This window comes from Scyliorhinus canicula, chromosome 8 (genome assembly GCF_902713615.1).
Source record: "Scyliorhinus canicula chromosome 8, sScyCan1.1, whole genome shotgun sequence".
NCBI classification, from domain to species: domain Eukaryota; kingdom Metazoa; phylum Chordata; class Chondrichthyes; order Carcharhiniformes; family Scyliorhinidae; genus Scyliorhinus; species Scyliorhinus canicula.
Genome location: NC_052153.1, coordinates 81,803,786 through 81,831,622, shown reverse-complemented (window position 1 = coordinate 81,831,622; position 27,837 = coordinate 81,803,786). Strand labels below are relative to the sequence as shown.

The following is a 27,837-nucleotide window of genomic DNA, read 5'->3' as shown; positions in this document are numbered from 1 at the left end:
CCTGGTGAAAGCATCCCGCCCCTTTGAACGCCTCAGCGTGGATTTCAAAGAGCCCCTCCCCTCCACCGACGGCAACACATATATCCTCAGTGTGGTCGATGAATTCTCCAGATTCCCCTTCGCCATCCCATGCCCCGATATGACATCTGCCACCGTCATCAAGGCCCTCAACTGCATCTTCGCTCTGTTCGGTTTCCCCGAATACATCCACAGTGACAGGGGATCCTCATTCATTAGCGATGAGCTGCGTCAGTTCCTACTCAGCAGGGGTATCGCCTCCAGCAGGACGACCAGCTATAATCTCCGGGCAAACGGGCAGGTAGAGAGGGAGAACGGGATGGTTTGGAGGGCCGTCCAGCTGGCCCTATGGTCCAGGAACCTCCCAGCCTCTCGCTGGCAGCAGATCCTCCCGGATGCACTGCACTCCAACCGGTCTCTACTGTGCACCGCCACAAATAATACACCCCATGCACGTGTTTTTACCTTCCCTCGGAAGTCCACATCCGGGGTGTCGCTCCCGGCTTGGCTCGCAGCTCCAGGACCGGTTCTTCTACGTAGGCATGTCCGACTCCACAAGGCGGACCCCTTGGTGGACAGAGTACGCCAGCTCCACGCCAACCCCCAGTATGCCTATGTGGAGTTCCCCGACGGCCGCCAGGATACAGTCTCACTCAGGGACCTGGCTCCCTCAGGTTCCACTCACACACACTTCCCCACCCACGTGCCACCCTCCCCTCCCCCAGCGCTCCCAGCATTAGCCCCACCAGGTCCATCCCTCCTTCCCCTGCCCACGCTAGAGGACGAGGAAGATTTCGGCACGCGTCCGGAGTCATCCAACTACTGGCCAGCACCAACGCCGACACCGCCAGCACCGACATCGCCATCACTGCTACGTCGCTCCCAGCGAACCGTCAAACCACTGGACAGACTTAACCTCTGACGGGCACCCGACTACAAGATGGACATTTTTTTTTCCCCCCTCCCCTCTGTAAATTATTTGTAAATCTGATTATAGTTCCACGCCACCCCTGCCGGACTCATTTTTAACAAGGGGTGAATGTCGTGATCCACTGTGTGCACCTGTATTAGGGGATATAAGGTAGGACCTGCACTACAGGTTCGCCGGTAGCCCCTGCCGGCTAACTCCGCCCACAATGAGCTGTATAAATATGCATGACCTCCTCCTGATCAGCCATTTCGCCAGCTGCAGCAGGAGGCCACGCATCTGACTGTAATAAAGCCACGGTTGTACCAATCTGAGTCTTTCATGCAATTGATCGTGCATCAGCGTGCACGTGAAGCCCGACGCCTTGCAGAACCTGACAAATGGCCGAAAACATTTCCACCATTGCCTCGACCGCGGACGCCACCCGTGCGGTGTCGGCCTGGGTGGCTGTGATGAGCGGCACCACTCCCTGCTCCTGGACGCAGATGGACTCCTCCAACTGCGTCTGCAGCTGCTGGAAGATGGCCCTCATCTCGTTATTGTGTCCCTGGGTTTCCACATGCATCGGGTGTCCGGGTGGGTCAAGTAAATCCAGGAACCCGGGAACCGTCTGGGCGGCAGCTGGATGCTGGGCCTGGGCTGCCCTCCGAGTGTCCAGCCCCTCGGCTGCTCCGAACTCCGCCTGCTGTACCGGCTCAGCTGTGTGGTGCACACCAGACCATGACCCAGGAGCCTCATCACTTATGTGCCCAACAGAGGGGAGTGTCACTGCGATGGTGGATGGTGTGGGAGACAGCAGTGCCGCAAGCTCTAGTTCCTCATCCATTAGGAAGTCCGATGTGTCCTGGTCCCACTCATGGGCCACGTGCGCCCTGTGCCGGGCCATGTAATGTTCCGCACCTGGTGACTCCGTCGACTGCGTGGCCGTCCTCTGTGCGTCTGCGTCCACTATCCCCATCCTGTCCCCGTCACTGTCGTGACTCATGGCCCAACCTTCGGGCAACTCACAGCCATGACCATCGTCACTGTCCATCCAATGGGCAGCAGTATCGTCTCTGTCCGTCCTCTGTGCGTCCCCCTCCAGAGTCCCGGATTGAGAGGATGGCCCTCCTGGCCGACCTCCTGCCACCCTCTGGTGTGCGACCCTGGCTGTGGGTGACGTTGCGAATGGTCGGCGCTGTGTTGGCCGAGATGGCCCTGGACGTTCGGCGGCTGGGCCTGGCGAACACAATGATACGGGGTTCGTTAGACACGCTCAGCCGGGCGTACGGTGCTCCAGTGGGCAGAGTGTGAGGGGGGAGAGGTAGGGTGTTCCAGCGGGCAGATGGTGAGGGGGGAGAGGATGGGTGGTCCATTGGGCAGATGGTGAGGGGGGAGAGGATGGGTGTTCCAGAGGGCAGATGGTGAGGGGGGAGAGGATGGGTGGTCCAGAGGGCAGAGTGTGAGGGGGGAGAGGATGGGTGGTCCAGAGGGCAGATGGTGAGGGGGGAGAGGATGGGTGGTCCATTGGGCAGATGGTGAGGGGGGAGAGGATGGGTGGTCCAGAGGGCAGAGTGTGAGGGGGTAGAGGATGGATGGTCCATTGGGCAGATGGTGAGGGGGGAGAGGATGGGTGGTCCATTGGGCAGATGGTGAGGGCGGAGAGGATGGGTGTTCCATTGGGCAGATGGTGAGTGGGGAGAGGATGGGTGGTCCAGTGGGCAGAGTGTGAGGGGGGAGAGGATGGATGGTCCATTGGGCAGATGGTGAGGGGGGAGAGGATGGGTGGTCCAGTGGGCAGAGTGTGAGGGGGAAGAGGATGGGTGGTCCAGTGGTCAGAGTGTGAGCGGGGAGAGGATGGGTGGTCCAGTGGGCAGAGTGTGAGGGGAGAGAGGATGGGCTGGGGGTTGGGCATGCAGGGTTGTCTCACTTGCTTCTGCGCCACCAACCTCGCATTGCGCGACCTCCCGGGTGGCGGATCCCCCAGCGAGGTCCAGTGCCCTCTGTTCGTAAATGATTAGGGGGTGCAGCACAGGCGAACCCCCTCCGGTTCTCATACGCTCGCGATTGTTGTGAGCTGTCTTGTCCTGTTGTGGGGGGGAATGGATAGAGCATCACAATTAGGCGGGTATCATCAGGGCGTTCAGATGTAGGCTACATTAATGCTGGGTGGGGGGGAAAGTTGGACCCACACCATGGCATCTCTCCAGAGGGCTGTGGTGATCATGTGGGTCGGGTGCAACGTTGTCCACCCCCCTCCACTCACTCTCGCACCCCCCCCCCCCCGTGCCCGGAGGGGTGGGGGGGGGGGAGGTTGATGAGGGACATGGCGGGGGGGGTTGGTTGTGACCTGGGGGCACCCTTGTGGCACTTACCCTGGCAGCCCTGGTGAGGTCTTGGAGCTTCTTCCTACATTGCTCCCTGGACAGAGAGGTCTGCCCCACAGCACTCACTGCGGTGCCAACCTCACGCCAGGCGCGTCTCACTGTGCTGGGCGGCTGGCGATGCCCACGTCTTGGGCAGAGGATGGCCCTACGTAGCTCCACCTCATCGAGGAGGGTGTCCAGGTCCGTGTCCCGGAAACTCGGTGCGGCTCTTCAGGGCTCGGCCATCTCTCCTCCTTCTTCTGCTCCCCGGCTCTTCTGTGCGCAGATCGCGCCTTTTAAGACACGGCGCGGCGTCATTCGGGCGTCGCGCTCTGACGACACAGATTTTGCACCACGCCCTAGCTTTCTGTTGCATAACACCTGGAGAGTGGAGCCTTGTGCTCCCCATAACCAAAATCTATTAAAGGTCGTGGGTCAGGTGAACTCCATGATATACTTTGGAGTTTTCTAAACCCTGGGCCATTATACAGGACAATATCCTCAATCCCAACCTTCATGTTCGTAGCATCACGGAAAAAAATATAGGTTTGAGATCATTAATTTTGTCTAGATTACCACTGGTGCTTTTGGTCTGTGTTAGAATAATGTAAAAGGTTCCGGTTGCGGCTATGCGGAGCTAAGCCGCACGTTCGGCAGCTCCCGCTATTTAGGGACTTTTGGGCTGTTTCGAGGGCCCCAAATGGCGCTGTTTCTACGCATCCCGGTGGGGGAAGGTGCCTGGAAGAATTTGCCCCACACTATATGGTGCTCACCTGGAGTGGGAAGAAGAAAAAGGCTGCAGTAACTCCCCCAAAAAAACGGGGGACGAAAAACAAAATGGCGGCCGGCACTCCTGCTATTTAGCGACTTTTGGGCCGTTTTGAGGGCCCCAAACGGCGCTGTTTATACGCATCCTGGTGGGGGAAAGTGCCTGGAAGAACTTGCCCCACATTATCTGGTGAAAAAGGCTGCAGTAACGCCCCCCAAAAAAGGGAGAAAAAAGCAAAATGGCGGCCGGCGCTCCCGCTATTTAAGGGCTTTTGGGCCATTTTGAGGGCCCCAAACGGTGCTGTTGCTACGTATCCCGGTGGGGGAAGGTGCCTGGAAGAACTTGCCCCACACTATATGGTGAAAAAGGCTGCAGTAACTCCCCAAAAAAAACGGGGGAAGAAAAACAAAATGGAGGCCGGCGCAACACCCGAGGGCTGGTGGAAGTGGGCGCAGGAGCAACAGGCCTCGCTCCTACGTTGTTTTGCTGAGCTGAAGGTTGAGCTGCTGGACTCCATGAATGCAACTACGACCAAGCTGCTTGGGACCCAGGCGGCACAGGAGGTGTCTATCCGGGAGTTGCAGCAGCAGGCCGTTGAAAGGGAGGAGGAGGCCGTGGTCCTCGTGGGGAAAGTGGAGTTGCACGAGGCACTTCATAAAAAGTGGCAGGACCGCTTGGAGGAGCTGGACGTTCGCACGAGGCGAAAGAATCTGAGGATCCTGAGCCTGGCGGAGGGGCTGGAGGGGTCGGATCTCCCGGCGTATGTGACCACGATGTTGAGCTCGTTGATGGGAGCGGGGTCCTTCCATTTGCCCCTGGAGCTCGAGGGAGCGCACAGAGCGATGGCCAGGAGGCCCAAGGCAGGTGAGCCCCCGAGGGCGGTGCTGGTGCGGTTCCACCGATTCAGTGACCGGGAGAGTGTGCTGCACTGGGCCAAGAAAGAGAGGAGCAGTAAATGGGAGAATTTGGTAGTGAGGATCTACCAGGACTGGAGTGTGGAGGTGGCTAAGCGGCGGGCCGGATTCAACCGGACGAAGGCGGTGCTTCATGCTAAGCAGGTCAGGTTTGGAATGCTGCAGCCTGCGTGCCTGTGGGTGACATACAAGGACCGGCACCATTACTTCGAGTCCCCGGAGGAGGTGTGGGCCTTTGTACAGGCGGAGAAGCTGGACTCGAACTAGGGCCTGGGAACATACTTTGGCCGGCGTTGTTTCCGCTGTGGCTGTTTTGTTCCAACTGTTTCAACTTCGACATGTGTGTTATGTATGCTGGTTTTCTGTTTGCTCTGGTTACGGGTGGGTTTGTTTGTTGGGCATGGTTGTGGGTTAGGTGGGGAGTGTTGGGGGTTTGTGTTCTATATGTTCTCTTCTGTACGGGGCTGGGGATTGAGGGGAAACTGGATTTTGGGGAACTGCGTCAGAAGGGTGGGGTGTGGCAGTGTGAAAGCGCGGGCTTTCCTCTGGTTTCCCGCGCTGTGGGGCAGGGGGGGTGGAGCTTGCGGTGGGGCCAGGACCTCTACGGGTCTTTTTTCCCACGCTGCAGCAATGCCAAGGAGGTGTGGCAAGAGGGGGATGACCCCAAGCCGGGAGGGGATAGGTTTTGGCGGGAGCTGCCGGGGTCAGCAGAAGTCAGCTGACTCACGGAAGTACCATGGAGGGTGCGTCGTGGCTAGGAGGGGTCCTAGCCTGGGGGGGGGAATACCGCGTTGCTGCTGGAACGACGAGGAAGGAGCCGATGGGGGCCTGGGGGGAAGAGGAGAGGCGCTATCGCCATGGGGAACGGGTCGAGCGGGGTGTGCTGGCCTGGGGCGAACATCTGCCAAGCTATGGCTAATCGGCGGGGGAGGGGGGCGGGTTACCCTCTGATCCGGCTGATTACCTGGAACGTGAGGGGGCTGAACGGGCCGGTTAAGAGAACCAGGGTGTTCTCCCATCTAAGGGGGTTGAAGGCGGACGTGGCTATGCTCCAGGAGACCCACCTGAAGGTGGCGGACCAGGTCCGTCTGAGGAAGGAGTGGGTGGGGCAGGTTTATCATTCAGGATTGGATGCGAAGAACCGGGGGGGTGGCGATTCTAGTGGGGAAGAGGGTGGCGTTTGAGGCGGCTGAGGTGGTGTCGGACAAGGAGGGCAGATATATCATGGTGAGGGGTAGGCTGCAGGGAGAGAAGGTGGTGCTGCTGAACGTATATGCCCCGAATTGGGATGATGCTGGCTTCATGAGGCGATTGTTGGGCCGCATCCCGGACCTGGAGGCAGGGGGCCTGATCATGGGGGGAGACTTTTAACACAGTGCTGGATCCCACACTGGACCGGTCCAGTTCAAGGACGGGTAGGAGACCGGCGGCGGCCAAAGTGCTGAGGGGATACATGGACCAGATGGGAGGGTTGGATCCCTGGAGGTTTGGGAGACCGAGAGCGCGGGAGTATTCCTTTTTCTCTCACGTCCATAGGGTTTATTCCCGGATAGACTTTTTTGTCCTGAGCAGGGGATTGATCCCGAGGGTGCAGGATGCCGAGTATTCGGCCATAGCGATTTCAGACCATGCCCCGCACTGGGTTGATCTGGAGATGGGGGAGGCACGGGACCAGCGCCCGCTCTGGCGCCTGGATGTGGGGATGCTGGCGGAGGAGGAGGTGTGTAAGAGGGTTCGGAGAAGCATTGAGGGGTATCTGGATACCAATGATACGGGGGAGGTCCAGGTGGGGATGGTCTGGGAGGCTCTGAAAGCAGTGATCCGGGGAGAGCTGATCTCCATCCGGGCCCACAGGGAAAGGAGGGAGAGGAAGGAGAGGGAGAGACTGGTGGGAGAGCTTCTGGAGGTGGACAGGAGATACGCGGAGGCACTGGAGGAAGGGTTGCTGGGAGAACGGCGCAGGTTGCAGGCCAATTTTGACTTGTTGACCACCAGAAAGGCGGAGACACAGTGGAGGAGGGCGCAGGGCGCGGTATATGAGTATGGAGAGAAGGCGAGCAGGATGTTGGCGCATCAGCTCCGTAGGCGAGATGCGGCTAGGGAAATTGGGGGAGTGAAGGATGGGGGTGGAAATGTAGTGCAGAAGGGGACAGAAGGGGGCTGGTTTAGCTCACAAAGCTAAATCGCTGGCTTATAAAGCAGACCAAGCAGGCCAGCAGCACGGTTCGATTCCCGTACCAGCCTCCCCGGACAGGCGCCGGAATGTGGCGACTAGGGGCTTTTCACAGTAACTTAATTGAAGCCTACTCGTGACAATAAGCGATTTTCATTTCATTTCATTTTCATTTCATTCATTTCATTTCATAGAAGTAAACGGGGTCTTTAGGGACTTTTACGAGGGATTGTACCGGTCGGAACCTCCGAGGGGGAGAGAGGGGATGGAGAGGTTCATGAACAGGCTATGTTTCCCAAGGGTTCAAGAGAGGCTGGTAGAGGGGCTGGGGGCGCCGATAGAGTTGGAGGAGCTAGTCAGGGGGATCGGGCAAATGCAGTCAGGTAAGGCCCCGGGGCCGGACGGGTTCCCGGCAGAATTTTACAAAAAATATGCGGACCTGGTGGGTCCCCTGCTGGTGCGAACTTTCAATGAGGCGTGGGAGGGGGGGGGGGGCTTTGCCCCCGACGATGTCGCGGGCACTGATCTCTTTGATCCTAAAACGGGATAAGGACCCCTTGCAGTGCGATAGGCCTATCTCGCTCCTTAACGTAGACGCTAAGTTGCTGGCGAAGATCCTGGCTACCAGGATAGAGGATTGTGTGCCAGAGGTAATTCATGAAGATCAGACAGGATTTGTCATGGGGCGGCAGCTCAACACGAATGTGCGGAGACTGCTCAATGTTATCATGATGCCGGCAGTGGAGGGGGAGGCGGAGATAGTGGTGGTGCTGGACGCAGAGAAAGCGTTTGATAGAGTTGAGTGGGGGTACCTGTGGGAGGTGCTGGAGAGGTTTGGATTTGGGGAGGGATTCATCAAATGGGTGAGGCTGCTTTACGCGGCGCCGATGGCGCGTGTAGTCACAAATGGAAGGAGATCAGAGTATTTTAGGCTTTATCGTGGGACCAGGCAGGGGTGTCCCCTGTCCCCCCTGCTCTTTGCACTGGCGATTGAACCGCTGGCCAAGGCGTTGAGGGAGTCAGGGAAGTGGAGGGGTCTGGTGCGGGGTGGGGAGGAGCACCGGGTATCGCTGTATGCGGACGACCTGCTGTTATATGTGGCGGACCCAGAGGGGGGAATGCCGGGGGTGATGGAGCTGTTAGCGGAATTTGGGGGCTTCTCGGGCTATAAGCTGAACTTAGGAAAGAGCGAGGTATTTGTAGTGCACCCGGGAGATCAGGAGGAGGGAATTGGGAGGCTCCCCTTCAGGAGGGCAGTGAAGAGTTTCAGGTACCTGGGGGTGCATATGGCCAGGAGTTGGGGGGCTCTTCATAAGCTTAACTTCACCAGACTAGTGGAACAGATGGAGGAGGAATTTAAAAGGTGGGACATGGTGCCGCTATCGCTGGCGGGCAGAGTGCAATCCGTCAAAATGACGGTTCTCCCGAGGTTCTTGTTCCTCTTCCAGTGCTTGCCCATCTTTATCCCTAGGACCTTTTTTAAAAGGGTGACCAGCAGCATCATGGGATTTGTTTGGGCGCATGGCACCCCGAGGGTGAAGAGGGTCTTCTTGGAGCGGAGTAGAGATGGGGGGGGCTGGCGTTGCCCAACCTCTCGGGGTACTACTGGGCAGCCAATGTATCGATGGTGCGCAAGTGGGTGATGGTGGGGGAGGGGGCAGCATGGAAACGGATGGAGAGGGCGTCCTGTGGAGATACAAGCCTGGGGGCCCTGGTAACGGCGCCGTGGCCGCTCCCTCCCACGAGGTATACCACGAGTCCGGTGGTGGCGGCTACCCTCAAGATTTGGGGGCAGTGGAGGCGACATAGGGGAGAAGTGGGGGGCTCGATGGAGGCTCTGTTAAGGGGGAACCATAGGTTCGTCCCGGGGAACATGGATGGGGGATTTCGGGGATGGTATAGAGCGGGCATTAGACAGCTGAGGGACCTGTTTATCGACGGAAGGTTTGCGAGCCTGGGGGAGTTGGAGGAGAAATCTGGGCTCCCGCCGGGAAACATGTTTAGATATCTGCAGGTAAAGGCATTTGCTAGACGGCAGGTGGAGGGATTCCCTGCGCTCCCTGTGAGGGGGGTGAGTGACAGGGTGCTCTCGGGGGTCTGGGTCGGGGAGGGGAAGATATCCGATATCTACAAGCTTATGCAGGAGGTGGAAGAGGCGTCAGTAGAAGAGCTGAAAACGAAGTGGGAGGGGGAACTGGGGGAACAGATCGAAGACGGGACATGGGCTGATGCCCTGGAGAGGGTTAATTCTTCCTCCTCGTGTGCGCGGCTTAGCCTCATCCAATTCAAGGTGCTGCATAGGGCCCACATGACTGGGACGAGGATGAGTAGGTTCTTTGGGGGTGAAGATAGGTGTGTCAGGTGCTCGGGGAGTCCAGCGAACCATGCCCATATGTTCTGGGCATGCCCGGCATTGGAGGAGTTCTAGAAGGGGATGGCGAGGACGGTGTCAAGGGTGGTGGGATCCAGGGTCAAGCCAGGATGGGGACTCGCGATCTTTGGGGTTGGGGTAGAGCCGGGAGTGCAGGAGGCGAAAAAGGCCAGTGTGCTGGCCTTTGCGTCCCTAGTAGCCCGGCGAAGGATTTTGCTACAGTGGAAGGACGCGAGGCCCCCAAGCGTGGAGACCTGGATCAATGACATGGCGGGCTTCATTAAGCTTGAGAAGGTTAAATTCGCCCTGAGAGGATCGGTGCAAGGGTTCTTTAAACGGTGGCAACCTTTCCTCGACTTTCTGGCTCAACGATAGGGTACTGGGACAGTAGCAGCAGCAACCCGTGGGGGTGGGGGAGGGGGGACGTTGATTATGTTGGCTTATTTTATTTAAATTTGATTTTTAAATTTTAATTTATGGTTAAGTTCTCTTGTTGGGGGGGTGGGGGGGGGGGGTGGGGGGAGTGTGATACATGTGATGTTACGGTATGGGGGGAATTGTCGGTGTTATGGGGCTGTTAGTTGCATATTACTGCTTGTTGCTATACTTGTTGTTATATTTTTATATTTTCTGTAAAAAATTCCAATAAAAATTATTTTTAAAAAAAAGAATAATGTAAAAACATAGCGATACTCTGGCATACACTAATATAATTGAATTAATGTATGTAGGTGCTTTTTTACCTTTTAGTGTTTCATTGAATTTTTTTGATCGGAGGGTTTTACATTTCCTCTTCCAAAAGACTAAGTTTGGACTGAGAGAATGATTTAACATTACAAATAGCCATCAGCATCTGTATGTCGAACAAACAATTTTAAAATGCAGAGATTTTAGGTGGGAAAACAGAAGTATTCACAGTACAGTGAGAATCCTGCTCAACTGCAGTGGCCATTACCCTCAGAACAGCATGTTTCCCATATGGCAGAGGATGCAACATATGCAGAAAATGGAATCATTTTGCAAAATGCTGCACAACAAAACCACAGTGGCCTTCCTCTACCATCAGCAACACGGCAGAACTTCAGTTCTCCATGGGTAGGAGCATCAAGAGGAATGAACTGGAGTTCAGCCAAAGCAGCAAAACCCCAGAGCTCCCACAACATTATATTGCAGGACTGTTGGCACCATTATAGAAAAGAGTGAGACCTTCATCATCCTCAACATGATTTGCACTGCACTCAGGACAGGCTCAATTTCATATCGTTGACCAGAACGCATGGCCACAATTTGATCTTCGGATCAGCATTACATTGGGGCACCTCCACCTTGGTCCAGAAGTGCATGCTTTAAAACACCAGGCCCCAGGAATTGCAGCATACAAATAGCTCTTCAACTGTACAGCCACTGGTATGCGACCAGTTGTACACAATATGATTCAGTACCACCAAGAGAAGAGTACCAACTGCAAGAAGAGTACCAGAAGCAGACCATAATTAATCAGCTGCATCACATGATGACACAAGGTTTCATAACTCCTACCGACAAGGCCACAGAAGAGGTTTCTGCAATGGTGGCTGCAGGAAAGAAAGGTGGCATGGTCAGGATATGCATTAGCCCGGTGCACTTGAAGAAAGCGCTGCTCAGACCTTATCACCCTCTGAAGACAGTGGAGCAGGTAATAGTGCAGGAAGTGCAGCATTAAGTAGCTGATCAGCAGATGAATAAACGATTGTTTGTGACAAGTCCTTGTTGTCAGTGTTTTGGGAACCCAACACATTTAAATTGTTAATTTAAAAAATTATCAGAAAACCCATGTCTTTGGGTAATATTGACTCTTCCAGGGGCCTAATTTTCTTTACAATACTGAGACTGAAAATTAGGAATGGTGCTGCAAGATAATGGCAATATGAGTGTGTTAGTGCACTGTGCCACACATATTTCAGTACACTGCACAAATGCAATTATTAGTAGATTCAGGAAACACATTAACACATGTCAATTTGTTATTTTCCCTTTGATTCTTACCTTAATGGGGGTGCTTTCAATTTGAGGGTTTCCTTCATCGCTCCATTCCTCTTCATTTTTCATCTTAGAATTCTGCAGGTATTAAGCACAATGTAGAAATTCAACAGCTTATTTTTTAGCAAGCTGTTAATATTATAACCCAGAAACATAATTGAATTATGAAATGTTAATACACTCTACATTCCTATTTCTTTTGTGAAAGTGGCTCGATAGCAACTGACTGACTGGCCGAGTCATCAAGGACACAGATGTTAGACTGGGTGTGTGGCGGGTGCTGAAGGAGCCACCAAGAGGGAAAATCATGCTTAACATTATCCTCACCAACCGGCTGCAGATGCATTTGTCCATGCTGATATTGGCAGGAGACCATGACACAGTCCTTGTGGAAATAAAGTCACATCTTCAAGTTGATTATACCCTCCATTATGTTATGTGGCACCAGCCCTGTGCCAAATGGAGTGGATTTCAAACAGATCTAGCAAATTAAAACTGAGCATCCATGAGCCACGGTGGGTCAGCAATCAGCAGGACTGTACTCAACCACAAATCTTTAGCCTCATGCCCCGGCATATCCCACACTTTAACATTACGACCAAGCCAGGGGGTCAACTGTGGATCAATGAGGAGCAGCAGCAGGTGTCAGCTTGAAGAAGTTATAGCCGAGGATTATTGAATGCCAAACAGCAGAAGCAACATGCAATAGACTTAGCTGTATGAACAGATGAGATTTAAGCTCTGCCACATTCTGCTGTGAATGGAGGTGGATAAACAACTAACTGGAGGAGGGGGCTCCACAACTATCCCCATCCTCAGTGTTGGGGTATGCAAGCACATCTGTCCAAAAAACAATGCTGAAGGATCTGCAGCCATGTCCAGCCAGATTGTCAAATGATGATCAATCTCAGCCTCCTCCTGAGGTTCCCAGCTTTACAGAATCCAGTCTTCAGCCAATTCAATTCATTCCACCTGATATCAGGAAATGGCTCAGACACCAGAAACTGCAAAGGCCCTGACAACATTCTGGTAATAATACTGAAGACTTGTGCTCCACACCCCTAACCAAGCTTTTTAAATACAGCTACAACACCGGCAACTACCCGGCAATGTGGAAAACAGCCTAGGTATGCCCAGTCCAGAAGAGGAAGGAACAGTCGAACCCAATCAATTACCGCCCCATCGGTCTACACTCGATCATCAGTAAAGTGATGGAAAGGGTCATTGTGGTAGTCTGTGTAGAGGTATTACGGTACCTAGTAATGCTGGAACACCATTGGTAGATAATGTATGCTTTCCATTGGTCGAGCCTGTATGGTAGCTCCGCCCTACAAGGCGGGGTATAAGAGCCTGTGCCGCCCCAGCAGCTTCCTTTCTGTACCTGAGCTGCCTGTGGAAACATCTAGCTTATTAAAGCCTTCAGTTGGACTACAACCTCGCTTTAGTAATCATTGATCATACATCAATTAATAAGCTAGATTTAAAGAATGGAGCTCCGAATCAAGCTGGAGTGTCTGCAACTCAGACCCCATGCTGTAAACTCGACGGCGACTTTCAAGCACTGGCTGGCGTGCTTCAACGGCTACCTCAGAACGGCCGAAAACACACACACAAGAAAACAGAAACTGCAGATCCTGCACTCGAGGGTGAGCCCAGAGGTCTACACCCTCATCGAGGACGCGGACAACTTCGATACCGCGATGGAGTTGCTGAAAGGACATTACATTCGCCCTGTAAATCAGGTCTACGCCCGGCATCTACTAGCGATGAGGCGACAAATTCCTGATGAGTCACTGGAAGAATTCGACCATGCGCTCCTAATGTTGGGGAGAAACTGCAGCTGCTCGCAAGTTCCAGCAAACGACCACACTGAACCGTTGATTTGGGACACTTTCGTTGCAGGTATGCTGTCCTCTCAAATCCGCTAGCGTTTGCTGGAGAAAGAAACTCTAGGCCTCAAGGAGGCATGAGCCCTTGCCGGCTCCCTGGATATGGCCTCCCGAAACGCCTGCGATTACGCCCCTGACCGCGCGGCAGCCGCCTGGGCAGCGTGGAATCCCTGTGCAGCCGACTCCGAGGCAATGCCCCACATACCCCCACAAACTTGCGCTGCAAGACGGCCCGGCAACTCCGGGGGGCCCCGCTGCTATTTTTGCGGGCAAGCCAAACACCCCCGGCAACACTGCCCAGCCCGTTCGTCCATGTGTAAAGAGTGTGGCAAAAAGGGCCACCTCGTGGCGATATGCCAGGCCGGGCGGTCGCTGCGGTCTCCGGAAGCGAATGCGGCCCGCCACTACAACCCCACTCCACGTGCCCCGTGCGGCCAGCGAGCACCGCCATTTTACTCCTGCAGGGCTACGTGTGGCCTCCGGGCGCCGCCATCTTGTCCCGCTGACGGCGCGTGTGATGGATGGGCGCTGCCATTTTGTGCACCCACAGCCACGTGCGACCAGTGGGCGCCGCCATCTTGGATGGACTCCCAGGACCTCGTGCAGATGACCACACACCGCCCGACGACAACACCCAGCTGCTGCCACGATTTAGCCTTGGTGACCCTGGACCAGTCTCAGCAACGAGCACTCTCAACTGCTACAACAATGGTGCTAATCAATGGACATGTCCTGCTTAATCGACTCTGGGAGCATGGAGAGCTTCATACACCCCAACACGGTAAGGCGCTGTTCTCTCCCCGCCCATCCGGTCAATCAAAAAATCTCCCTGGCCTCTGGTTCCCACTCAGTAGAAATAAAGGGGTTCTGTGTAGCAAACCTCACGGTCCAGGGAAGGGAGTTCAAAAATTACCGGCTCCACGTCCTTTCCCACCTCTGCGTGGAAGTCTAACCCACACTCCTAGAGTTACACTTCCACTGCAATCTCCAAAGTCTAACTTTCAAATTCGCCGGCCCTGTACCCCCATCACTGTCTGCAGCTTCGCGACCCTCAAGGTCAATCCACCTTCCCTGTTTGCGAACCTCACCCCAGACTGCAAACCCGTCGCCACCAGGAGCAGATGGTAGTGTCCAGGACCGAATCTGTATTAGGTCAGAGGTCCAACGGCTACTGAGGGAAGGAGTCATCGAAGCTAGCAACAGTCCCTGGAGAGTTCAAGTAGTGGTGGTAAAGACCGGGGAGAAGCATAGGATGGTCATCGGCTACAGTCAGACCATCAACAGGTTTACACAGCTGGACTCGCACCCTCTCCCCCGCATATCCGACCTGGCAAACAGGATCGTGCAATACAAGGTCTTCTCCACGGTGGACCTTAAGTCTGCCTACCACCAGCTCCCCATCCGCATGAGTGACCGCAAGTACACTACCTTCAAGGCAGATGGGCGGCTCTACCACTTTTTAAGGGTTCCCTTCGGTCTCACTAACGGGATCTCGGTCTTCCAGCGAGAGATGAACCGAACGGTTGACCGATACGGTTTACGGGCAACATTCCCATATCTCGATAATGTCACCATCTGCGACCACGACCAGCAGGACCACGACACCAACCTGCGAAAACTCCTCCAGACCGCAAAAATCCTTAACCTTACGTATAACAAGGATAAATGCGTGTTTTGCACCGACTGCCTAGCCATCCTCGGCTACATAGTGCAAAATGGAGTGATAGGCCCCAACCCTGAATGTATGTGCTCCCTTATGGAGTTCCCCTCCCTCACTGCTCCAAGGCCCTGAAGCGCTTCCTAGGTTTTTTTTTCTTACTACGCCCAGTGGGTCCCCAACTATGCAGACAAGGCCGTCCTCTGAACCAATCCACAGTTTTTCCCTGTCGATAGCGGCCCGCCAGGCCTTCAGCCGCATCAAAGCAGACATTGCAAAGGCCACGATGCATGCCATCGACGAATCCCTCCCTCTCCAGGTCGAGAGCGACGCGGCTGACGTAGGTCTGGTGGCCACCCTCAACCAAGCGGGCAGACCCGTGGCCTTCTTCTCACGAACCCTCCATGCTTCTGAAATCCGCCACTCCTCAGTCGAAAAGGAGGCCCAGGCCATAGTAGAAGCTGTGCGACATTGGAGGCATTACCTGGCCGGCAGGAGATTCACTCTCCTCACTGACCAATGGTCGGTCGCCTTCATGTTTGATAATGCACAGCGGGGCAAGATAAAAAAAACGATAAGATCTTGCGGTGGAGGTTCGAAGTTTCCACCTATAACTACGAGATCTTGTATCGTCCCAGGAAGCTAAACGAGCCTCCTGATGCCCTGTCCCGAGGCACATGTGCGTAGTTAATTGTAAACTTGTAAAATTGTAAATAGTTACAATAATAAGGCAAAATGCTGTACGGAGGTATTACGGTACCTCCATAACCATAACCTCTACCACGTTACCATGTTGTAATACCAAGCCACCACCCCCGCCGGACTCTTTTTTTTAAAAAGGGGGTGAATGTGGTAGTCTGTGTCGAGGTATTATGCTACCTAGTAATGCTGGAAGACCATTGATAGATAATGTATGCTTTCTATTGGTCGAGCCTGTATTGTAGCTCCACCCTGCAAGGCAGGATATAAGAGCCCATGCTGCCCCAGCAGCTTCCTTTCTGTACCTGAGCTGTGTTGCACGTTTTACTATGGGCGTAAAACGCGTTTATTGGAGTGTATTAACACGCCTCCGGGTTCGACGTGTGCTTAACACTGCTAGGCTCTGTTCTATGTAATTATTTAAGCTCTGGAGTCGCCAGCTGCCGTATAGGCAACGTCACAAGTATTCCAAGGTCAAGTTCAAAGTAATAAAGACGATACACCGATTAGTCAAGTTCAAACGATCAATATTTATTATACAGTTAATAATAAATACTCATGCACACACACTAAGAGACTAAGCTACAACTAAACATAAGCAAACAGAATACTTATCTAACAGGAACAGGCAAGGTCAGAGAACGAGGCCTTCGTCCTGGTTTTGTCTGCAGCCTTCAGCAAGCGTTCTGGCACTTGGGAGTCTAGCGGGCTTGGATCGCGTAGCGAGCGTTGAACTTACGGTTTCGGCGGCTGGTGCTCAACGGCTGGAGTCAGGATACCAGGTGTCAGTCGGGGCCGGAGCACAGGTTTAACAGACCGGACAACACGAGGTCCCTATCTTTTATAGGGGTTCCGTTGTCCTTCCCTCTTCTCGGGCGGGCTCTACCTATTGGATCAATTTCTTATCGATACTGGATTAATTCCCCAATGCGAGGGGGTCTCCGTGATGGAGGGGGCGTTTCTTATGTCCTTTTGTTCGGAGGTTTCTGGTGCCTCGATGTCTGGGTCTTGATTGGAATGTGTCCATTCAGAACCAAATGTATCTATTGTGTGGGTGTTCAAGTCTGATGGCCTCATTAGCATGCAAAGCGTTTTGCCATTTGCACCTAGCTAAGGTCTCTTTACCTGAGCCCAAACTGGTTTCTGCTGCTGCAGAATGCAAACTGCTCTTTGCAGACTGCTGTTCTGGCTGAACTGTCTGTTTCCCAGCAGCCTTCCATTTTAGTTTGGCTCAGTGTCCATTTTGCGTGGCCAGCATGGCTACATTCCCTCCTTGTGATCCTCACAATCATACTATTGTGAAGGATCACCTATGTACTTTGCCTCCTTGTGTTCTGACCTCTTGCCAGTTCCTGTTCTACTCTGTTCTAAACTATGGGAAGAAGAGAAAAAATTTTTTAACTAACATCTCTACTTGGCCCTATGTCAAAAGGGACATGCATTACTACAATTGGGAACCTCTACCTATCACTATTAACCTTAACCTTAACTTAAACATTTAATCACTCTAAACCTTAACCATTCACACCACAACATCACACTTCCCAACTCGGCAGTCGAGTATGGAACAATATAATACATGGCTGAATTTTATTTACAGAGTGTTGTAATCAGTGAGGGGTTGAGGGGTTTGGTGGAATCCGAAGATGGGGGATTGCACTCTATAGATGGGTGAGGTGCTGGAACGAGAGGCTCTCCTCTTCCATTTCCTCAACCTGAGGGTCTGCACTAGGATGGTGAGGATCGCAATCACCAACAGTGATTCGATTATGTAGGACATGGAGTACCACGTCATGAATTTAGTACACCAGGTCTGAACCTCGCTGATCAGAGCTGAGCACTGGGGGTTTGCTGTACTAACATTTACGGTGGGGGTTGTGGGGGAAACGTGTCTTGTTTCCACACATATACATATGACATTAAATAGTAATAAGTGGGCTTCCATCATTTTGCTGTTCTTCTTCTTTCTCTTCCTTCTTCCTCCGGTATTGACAATCCTGGCTTCGACCTCTGTCTCGTCCTTTGAAACCTTTGGGATCAAGCACAGTATCTGTCAATACACAGTTTAAGACCTTTACTTGTTAGTGCATCTGTCTTTCAAAACCCAATTGACCCTTTAAAATGACTGGCTAAGTCACACCCTGTGACTCCCCTCATTTTTTTTTTTCAAAAAGCGAATTTAAAGACCAGCATACACCTAACAATCCTTCCTTCTGCGAGCCGTCTCGCAGGCTTTGCTGATTTACCATCCGAATGTTCCCGGATGTAAATAGCATGTGGGATGGTGGCCGAAGGGCTACCTAACGTAAAATGAAAACAAATTTGGAAACAAACATCCGAATGAGTTGCGTATGGGCCGCTACGGGTACGAGTTGGATGGAATCCCCGGGTAGGGCGTGCTGTGCCATACCCGAGCTTGGCTGACCAAGGGTTGGTTCTCAGACAGGGCGGGTCCTCAGTGCCGTTTGTCCACTGCCTGAGTAACCTGGAAAGAAACGGGTACGAATGTGTTGACCATGACTTGCAGCCTCTATTTCGCCGAATAGAGGGGCACCTAAAAAAGAAACCAAGGGAGCCAAGATGCTCCAACTGAGGACATGAGCTGGTCTTCAGATATTTTAGACGATACGGTGAGCTGCTCACCAGGCTGCCACAAGTGTTACAACTTTGGAAAAGATCTCCAATCAAACCGAAGTTCTCAGAAGTATCTGCGGACAAACTAACGTGCATGTGAGGTGGTCACAATCTTTTCAGCTGAAAAGAAGATGTCCATCCTCCAACTGAAACATTGTACAATCCGGAGACAAACAAACATAAAACGAAGACAAACATACGTGCAGGTTCCATCAGAAAGGACATCGTTTCCCTCAAACGATTCCTATCTTACATCATCTGGACACCTCACTTTGATTCTGCCTCTGTGAACAGGGTCACAAAGGGGTTGCCGTGTCGGGAGTCAGACACCGTGTCGTCCTGCTCTCCCGGATCCCACACCCTTGTGTGGATCAGGCATGCTATTTTGGAGTTGTGTGACCGGGGGTCACTTTCGTCATTGCGGACAAGTCTGTAGGAATTGTCCCTGTGCCATTGGGTAGCGTCGAGTGTGTTGTCGGGGTAGTCGGGGTCGGGGGGTGGTTCGGGGTTTTTGAGGTAAGTGACTTCCATGGGGTCACTGGAGTCGGGGTCGTAGTTGGTGCAGTGTGGGCTGTATGGCTGTGTGGTGTCGCTGTCTTCAGAGTCAGTGTCTGTCCTACTGTCTCTGCTGTGGCAGCTTGTGGGCGTGTCGGGGCGTGGTCTGTAGTGGTCAGTGGGCGGAGTCGTGGGCGAGTCCGTTGATGAACTGGTCTGTGAGGGGGATGGTGGAAAAGTGTCTCTGGTGGGCGGGGTGAAGTGTTCTGCTGCATCCAGCAGGACATGGTGAGCATGGTTGGCCTGTGTTCCATATGCCTTTAACTGGTTTATATGGAACCACGCGGTCTTCCCATTAGGATACTTTATCCTGTAAACGGAGGGGCTAATTTTGTCCGAAATTGAGTAGGGACCGGAATATTTTGGAGCCAAAAAACTGCTGGGGTTATAAACAGATAACATTACCTGTTGCCCAACCTGGAATTCTGTGGTGTGGACGGTCTTATTGAAACAGGCAGTACGTTGCTGTCGGCGTTTCCCTAGCTGGACTGCGGCTGCGAGCTGTGCAGACCTCACAGTCTCAACTAGATCTTTAACTGCCTTTTCATGTGTGAGGGCCGTCACTTCGGGGCTTGTCATGTCCAGTCCTAAAAGGAATTCTGTACCTTTCATAGGGCGTCCGGTCATGAGTGTGTGTGGTGTGTATCCTGTCGATGTGGAGACAGTGTTCCTTATGAACATAAGTGCAAAGGGGAGCACTGAATCCCATGTGGAATTGTTCTGTCGAACCATTTTCCTAAGGGTAGTTTTTAGGGTCCGATTCATGCGCTCCACAATCCCGCTGGACTGTGGATGATACGCAATGTGGAAGTTCTGTTTGATTCCGAATATTGTCAGGACGTTCCTCATGACCCGTCCTGTAAAGTGAGATCCCTGGTCCGAATCGATACTTCGGGGTAAACCCCATCTCGTGAAGATGTGGTGGGTCAGGATCTTTGCAGCTGTCTTAGCTGTGTTTGTTCGCAAGGGAAATGCCTCTACCCACTTGGTAAAGGTATCTATCACCACCAGAACGTATTTATAGCCATTCCGACAAGGGGGCAATGGACCTATAAAGTCGATCTGGAGGTTTGTCCAAGGGCCGTTAACTGGGCGAGTATGCCGAAGTTGTGCCTTCTTAGAATACCTGTCCGGGTTATTCTGAGCACAAATCAGGCAATTCTCTATGTAGTGCGTTACATCATTCCTGAGATTAGGCCACCAACAGAGTTGCCTGAGGTGCCTCGTTGTTGCATCAATTCCCTGATGCCCGTGTCCGTCATGGAACAAGGCAATCATCTGATTCCTGTCCTGCTGTGGGACCACATAAAGTCGGTCCTTAATGATCACACCCTCATGTGTGGTCAGTGCGTGTTTAAAGTGCTCGTAAGCAGGCACAAAGTTTCCCTTGAAAACCTCCCTGAGGTCTCCGTCCTGTTTTTGTGCTGCCACGAGATCTTTAATATCAGTCTGTGAGACTTGGACTGCGCTCACAGGGGCGCTAGCTGGTGCGCTAGCTGGGGGGGTCCATAAGTGTCCTCTCCTGGAACCTGCCTTAGCCAATGCGTCGGCCTTTACGTTCCCAGGGGGTGATGACCTATGGTGGCTTCGAACTTTTATAATGCCGAAGGTCCTGTCCTTCGCTTTCTCTAGGATATGCTGGAGTAAAGGGGCTGATGGAAGGGGTTTTCCGTCTGCGGAGACAAAACCTCGTGTCCTCCACAGGGGCAGAAAATCTGTCAAGCTATTACAGACATATAAGCTGTCTGAATATATGTCTGCTGGGCTGGGGAAAGAATCGGGGTGGTCCACTATGTACGCTATGGCTGCTAGCTCTGCTGCCTGCGCGCCTAAGTGACCTGGTAACTTAAGAGCGATTTCTTCGAGAGCGCGCCCCTGCGCGTCCTCTACATAGATGCCGCATCCTGTGATACGCTCACCATTTAAAACTGTGGAGGAACCGTCTACATAAATCCTCAAGGGTCCACACGTGTCTGTGGGCTGGGGGCTTTGTTTTGGGTTCCCTATCTTCCTGGGGGGTGTTTTGGCTAAAAAGGGTCCTGTGTTATGCAGGGGAGCTACAATTTCACAGTCATGGGGCTGTCCGGGGTATTGGAGGTTGTCGGCTAAGTATGTGTGGGTGCGTGTCCGTTTTACTGTAATGTCCCGTCCTTGTAAAAGTAGGGTCCACCTAGCTGCCCTAATCTGGCTAACTGAACCGTCCTTCAGTCGACCGTCTAGGAGTAGCTGTGTGGGTGTGTGTTCGGTCAGAATAGTGATGGGGTTTAGTCCGGTTATGTAGGAAAAGTACTGTACTGCCCAGAAGACAGCAAGGAGGTGCCTCTCACAGGCTGAAAATCCTTGTTCTACTGGGTCTAACAGTCGGGAGGCATAAGCCACTGGTCTTAGCTGCTCGTGCCGTTCTTGAAGCAACACGGCCGAGAGGGTCAAATCGGTGCTCGCTACCTCTATTGCGTACGGTGAAAGTTGGTCGGGGACTAGCAGCGCGGGTGCTGCACTAAGGGCTCGTTTCAACTCTTCCACAGCGCCTGTATGCTGCGGAAGCCATTCCCAGGGGGCTCCTTTCTTAAGGAGGTCTGAAAGTGGGGCGGCTTTTGTCGCGAATCCGTCGATGTGGTTCCGACAATAGCCAACCAGTCCTAAAAACGACCGGAGGGCTGAAACATTCTGGGGAAGGGGCAATTTGACAATCGAATCAATTCTTTTGAATTCGATCTCGCGTTTGCCGTGCGTGATGACTGATCCCAAATACATCACTTTACTTTCCAATATTTGGGCCTTTTTCGGGTTAACTTTACAGCCAATTTCAGTTAAGAGTTCTAGGAGTTCGGCCAGAAGCGAAATGTGCTCTGCCTTTGTGTCTGTCTGCAGTAGTAGGTCGTCTACATACTGTACCAGACAATCGGGTCGGGAAAATTTTTCTAATCCACTTGCCAGCTGTCGGTGGAAAATGGAGGGTGAATTGTGGAATCCTTGTGGGAGGCATGTCCACGTGTACTGCTGAGTTTTGAAAGTGAATGCGAATTTGTATTGGCACGCTTTTGCCAATGGTATTGACCAGAATCCATTACTGATGTCCAATACCGTGAAGTACTTGGCGTTGAGACCCTGCTTGAGCATGGTCTCGGGACTAGTAGCTACCGTTGGGGCTACTGCGGGGGTTACTTTGTTGAGTTCCCGATAATCGATGGTCAGACGCCATGATCCATCGGGCTTCCTCACTGGCCAAATAGGGGCATTGTTGGTGGAGGCTACCGTTCTCAGTACACCTTGGTCCAACAAGCTGCCTATAACCTTTTCTATTTCCACCTCTGCCTCGAGGGGAAATCTATACTGCTTTTGCGGTCGGGGGTCCTGTCCGGTAACATGAACTTGTCCAGTCATTCTGCCACAGTCATGACGGTGACTTGCAAATGCTGTCCTGTGTTTGTTTAGTAGGGCCTTAATTTGTCGGTCGGTGTGGAGTGTAGTCAGGTCGAATGAGTACTCTCCCACTGCGCTAATCCGATTAGCGTAGTCTCCTACTGTGAGGGTGGCTGGGGCTCTGTCTGATCTCGCCATTCGCCAGACACACTGGTTCACTGGGTCGAACGACAAGCTGTGTGTGTTCATAAAGTCTATCCCCAGGATGTGTTCTGCTGTCCGGGGAAGATTTACTAAAACTACGGGGTGCCTTGTGCTAATGTTCCCTAGCTGGATCGCTACGGGTGCTGTGATATGTCCCTGCTGCGAGTGTCCGGTGAACCCGCTAAGTGTGATGGTGGAGGTGGTCGGCCACGTGTCTGCGTGTGCCGTGGTTGTGGAGTTAATGGTGGTGCGGGATCCTCCTGTGTCCCACAATAACTCTATGGGCTTCCCTTTTACTTTCGCCGTGACTACGGGCCTCCCTGATGAGTCCCATAGTGTGTCACAGACCCAAGTGGGGGAGCCCGAACACCGTCAGTTCGTCTCGTCCACATTGGTGGGTCCTGACTGTACTGCTACATTGTGGATGGGTTTTGCTTTGTTGCGGTTCAGAGTGCCTGTCTGCTGGCCTCTCTGAGATCGCTGGGGTGCTTGGCATTCTTTTGCCCAATGCCCTAACTGTCCACAGTTATAGCATTCCTGTCCTTTCTGTTGAGGGCTGCTCTTGCCTTCATTTACCCATGCGGGCTTCTGGTGCTCTCTGACTGCTTGGATATCTGCAGCAGCCTGAGCCTCTTCTGGGGATCTAACCTTTGCTTTTGCCTGAAGCGATTGCTCCCAAGCGCGGGACAATCTTTTGAGGACCCATTTTTCGTTATGGGCCTCCTCTGAGGGGTCGTAATTATTGCAAGCGCTCTGTCCTGCTTCTGTTGCGTGTGAGATAATTGTGCGCGTCCACTTAACCATGTTTTCGCGGGTTAAATGCGCTCTGTCTAACTGTCCGAAAACTGCGCTGAAGTGAATCCACAGCCTTCCGGCGAATGCTGTGGGGTGTTCAGATCTCTTCTGCCTGCACTTATTCAAGCCTTCTACGGGGTCACCTCTATTGTACCCGATGGCATCTAAAATAGCAGTGTGCATCTCCTCTAGGCTGCCTCCTGCCACGTTTTGTGGGTCGGGGAGGGCTGCCACTACACTCTGGTCTAAGCTCAACACGGTGAGCTTAACCTGCTCTCTCTCATCCAGGCCGTACATGGTAGCCTGCTGTTTTACTTTCGCGAAGAACTGGTGGGGGTCTGCGGTGGGGAGGAACGGAGTGATCTTTTCACAAGCGTCCCTTAGCTGGGTTACTGTTAAAGGGGTGGTGTAAGTTATGTCTGGGGCGCCTTCTGATTCGGCTTTCCTCTGTGTGGTTACGGGATTCATGGGTGCGGTTATGATCTGAGCTGTGGGGGGTTGGGGTGCCTGTCGTTTCTGCTGAGCTGCGGGCGCACATGTTCCCTGAACATAACGCTGCGCTGTCTCGCTTAATTCCTGCCAATCTGGGGCGTTTTCCCCATCTAACTGAGCTCCAAAGGTGCTTTGGAAGCCATTCTGCACCGAAAGCAGAGATTGCAGTTCCGCAATCTGTTTTCTGCATTTCGCGTGGTCAACTGTGCTTTGTCTTTGTTCGGTTGTTGCAGCATGGAGTGCTCTCAAAGCTGCTTTGAGATCGGAGCATTGCCTCTGCAATGCCTCCACCTGCTTCTCCGATTCCTGTCTTATCAGAACGGCACGTTGCACGTCCTGATAGGCTTTCTCATACTGGGTCTGGGAACTGTTCAGATGAGCTAGACAAGACTGGTGAGCCCTCTTGGCATCATCCACCTCTCTACCCTTCTCTGCCAACTTCCCTTTTAATTCCAGGTTTTCTTTCTCGATGTCCCTGACATCGACCTTACTCATTCGGTTCCTTTCCTCTAAATCTGCCCGGAGCGTCCTGATGACCTCCTCTGCGCCTCGCAACTGTGCCAAGCAGGACACAATCGCCATCGGCTTGCGTGCTTTACTTAAACTCTTTTTGTGTATCTGAGAGAGGTTCTCCCACCAAGTATGACCTATACTTCCGGGACCTGTCTCCTCATTTGCACAAAACTCTTTCCAAAGGGGCCATCCCTTTCCCTGCAGATATTTGCGGAGTTCCAGCTCCCACGTGGGACACTGGCCTACTCTGCTACTGCTGCTGGTCGCTGCGACCACAAACCTTTCTGGGTCCATCAGACGTTCCATTGCCTGCATGGCCATTTCCTCTGACTCTCTTTTTATAATTTGGAACAGGGGGTTGTTGGGGTGGTGTTTCGTAAAAAGGGTACGGCTTACGCTATTTTCCGATCACAAAACTACCGAAAGTTTGTCGCAACAAAAAGCTTTCAGTTTTACCTTACAGCCCTGTTAGTACGCATGCACTAAAACACACTTCCGAATTTCGCTTATTATTTTGAACACCTTGAATACTTGTGATCTCTTTCTTTCTCTGCAATTTGGAGTTCTAATTCAAATTTCAGGGTCCTGGACACTGTGGTGTTTCCACTTACAACAGGGTCCCGGCGGATGTCGCCACTAAATGTTGCACGTTTTACTATGGGCGTAAAACGCGTTTATTGGAGTGTATTAACACGCCTCCGGGTTCGACGTGTGCTTAACACTGCTAGGCTCTGTTCTATGTAATTATTTAAGCTCTGGAGTCGCCAGCTGCCGTATAGGCAACGTCACAAGTATTCCAAGGTCAAGTTCAAAGTAATAAAGACGATACACCGATTAGTCAAGTTCAAACGATCAATATTTATTATACAGTTAATAATAAATACTCATGCACACACACTAAGAGACTAAGCTACAACTAAACATAAGCAAACAGAATACTTATCTAACAGGAACAGGCAAGGTCAGAGAACGAGGCCTTCGTCCTGGTTTTGTCTGCAGCCTTCAGCAAGCGTTCTGGCACTTGGGAGTCTAGCGGGCTTGGATCGCGTAGCGAGCGTTGAACTTACGGTTTCGGCGGCTGGTGCTCAACGGCTGGAGTCAGGATACCAGGTGTCAGTCGGGGCCGGAGCACAGGTTTAACAGACCGGACAACACGAGGTCCCTATCTTTTATAGGGGTTCCGTTGTCCTTCCCTCTTCTCGGGCGGGCTCTACCTATTGGATCAATTTCTTATCGATACTGGATTAATTCCCCAATGCGAGGGGGTCTCCGTGATGGAGGGGGCGTTTCTTATGTCCTTTTGTTCGGAGGTTTCTGGTGCCTCGATGTCTGGGTCTTGATTGGAATGTGTCCATTCAGAACCAAATGTATCTATTGTGTGGGTGTTCAAGTCTGATGGCCTCATTAGCATGCAAAGCGTTTTGCCATTTGCACCTAGCTAAGGTCTCTTTACCTGAGCCCAAACTGGTTTCTGCTGCTGCAGAATGCAAACTGCTCTTTGCAGACTGCTGTTCTGGCTGAACTGTCTGTTTCCCAGCAGCCTTCCATTTTAGTTTGGCTCAGTGTCCATTTTGCGTGGCCAGCATGGCTACAGCTGCTGGGGGAAACATCAAGCTTTGTAGCCACCGAAGTTGGCCATTCCCTAAATACAAAATGGAGGAACGCAAAGCATACAGGTTAAAATGGACAATGTTGGCAGCACCAACAGGCTGCACCAAGCAAATGTGGATTCTGTCTGCTAAGAAAGCAGACAGCACCAAAACGAACATTCCGCATACTAATGAGGCAATCTCCGAGGCAGTTAGCATAGTAATGGAACGATCCCAGAGACAATGGACACAAATGGGGAAGTAACTGCAACATTGTATAGGATACCAGACACCCCGGCACCAGCGGGGTCCGAAAACAAAGCACCTGAAAGCCCGCCCAGTAGCCAAGGAACCGCCTCAGTATTGGGGGGATTCAAACATATCGATTGGGAAGGGACCCAATCGATTCCGAGCAGGTAAAGGGGTCCGCCCAAAGGGGCGCGGATCCCTGGGACCTATAAAAGACAGGTCCCACACTTAGTTCGTTCTTCTGAACCAGCCCTCCTCTCCTTGACCAGCCCTCCTCTCTGGACCAGTGTTTCGACCAGCTTTTGCCAAGAAGACCCTGAACAAGAGAGGAGAGGTTTGGGACAGCAGCCGCCAGTAAGTAAGTCTCACAACGATCGCTACCAGAGATAGACACTCCTGACCCCTTTTTAACCCGTACCAACCTGAAGTCTGAAGATCAGAGCAGAGCAAGAGGCCTTGTCCCCTGATCCGGCAGTTCCTTTGAGATAAGTATTTGTTTATTTAGCGGTAGGAATAGTTTAATCCTCTTAGCGTGTGCATGGGTAGGACTATAATTGTATTATAATAAACTCAGTTGTTTGAACTTACTAATTGGTGTATGGTTTTATTGCATTGAACTTAACCTTGAAACTTGTGGCAGTATCTTAACGATACCTGGCGACTTCAGAGCTAAGTAACGAAACAGAGCCAAATTGAGTGTTAAGCACACTCACCCAGAACGAGCAACAGCTTATTAAAGCCTTCAGTTGGACTACAACCTCGCTTTAGTAGTCATTGATCGTGCATCAGTCATCAACTGTGCAATCAAGCAGCACTTGCTTAACAATAACCTGCTCACCGATGCTTGGTTTGACAACCACCAGGGCTACTCGGCTCCAGATCTCAATACAGTCTTGGTTCAAATAAGGGCAAAAGAACTGAAATCCAGTGATGAAATGAGAGTGACTGCCCTTGATATCAAGGCTTTATTTGACCAGATATGGCATCAAGTAGCCCTAACAAAATGGAAGTCAATGTGAATCAGATGCAGCACTTTGCATTGGTTGGAATTAGCAAAAAGGAAAATGGTCTTGGTTATTGGAAATTAAGTATCTTAACATGGGACATCAATGTGCTGTCACTACCACCGTCCTGGGGGTTATCATTGACCAGAAACTGAACTTGACCAGCCACATAAACATAGTGGCTGCAAGAGCAGGTCAGAGGCTGGGAATACTGCAGAGAATAACTCACCTCCTGACTCCAAAGCCTGTACATCATCTACAAGGTACAAGTCAGGAGTATGATTAAATATTCTCCTCTTGTCTGGATATGTGCAGCTCTAACACCACTCAAGCAGCATGACACTATCTAAGTCAAAATAGCCATTTGATTGGCACCCCATCCATCTTCAACATACACTCCCTCTGTCACTGGCGCACAGTGACTGCATGTGTACCATCTACGAGATTCACTGCAGCAACTCATTAAGACTCCTTATAAAGCATTTTCTCAACCCATCACATCTACCACCTAGAAGGGCTAGACACATGGGTGCACCACTGCCTGGAAGTGCCCTTCTAAGCCACGTACCATCTTGACTTTGAAATATAGCACCATTCTTTCTCTGTTGCTGGGTCAAATTCCTGGAACTGTGGGTGTACCTGCACCACATGGATGGC

General features: G+C 52.3%; 1 protein-coding gene across 3 annotated transcripts in view; it reads right to left on the bottom strand.

Annotated features, from left to right (window-relative positions):
- LOC119970356 overlaps window positions 1-27,837 on the bottom strand; it is a 94,519-nt gene that overhangs the window by 59,115 nt on the left and 7,567 nt on the right. For all 3 annotated transcript variants that reach the window (XM_038804829.1, XM_038804826.1, XM_038804828.1), the window contains exon 2: window positions 11,544-11,615. In XM_038804829.1, coding sequence (XP_038660757.1) covers window positions 11,544-11,606 — 63 coding nt within the window. In that variant the 5' untranslated portion in view covers window positions 11,607-11,615. The remainder of the gene's footprint in view (window positions 1-11,543; window positions 11,616-27,837) is intronic.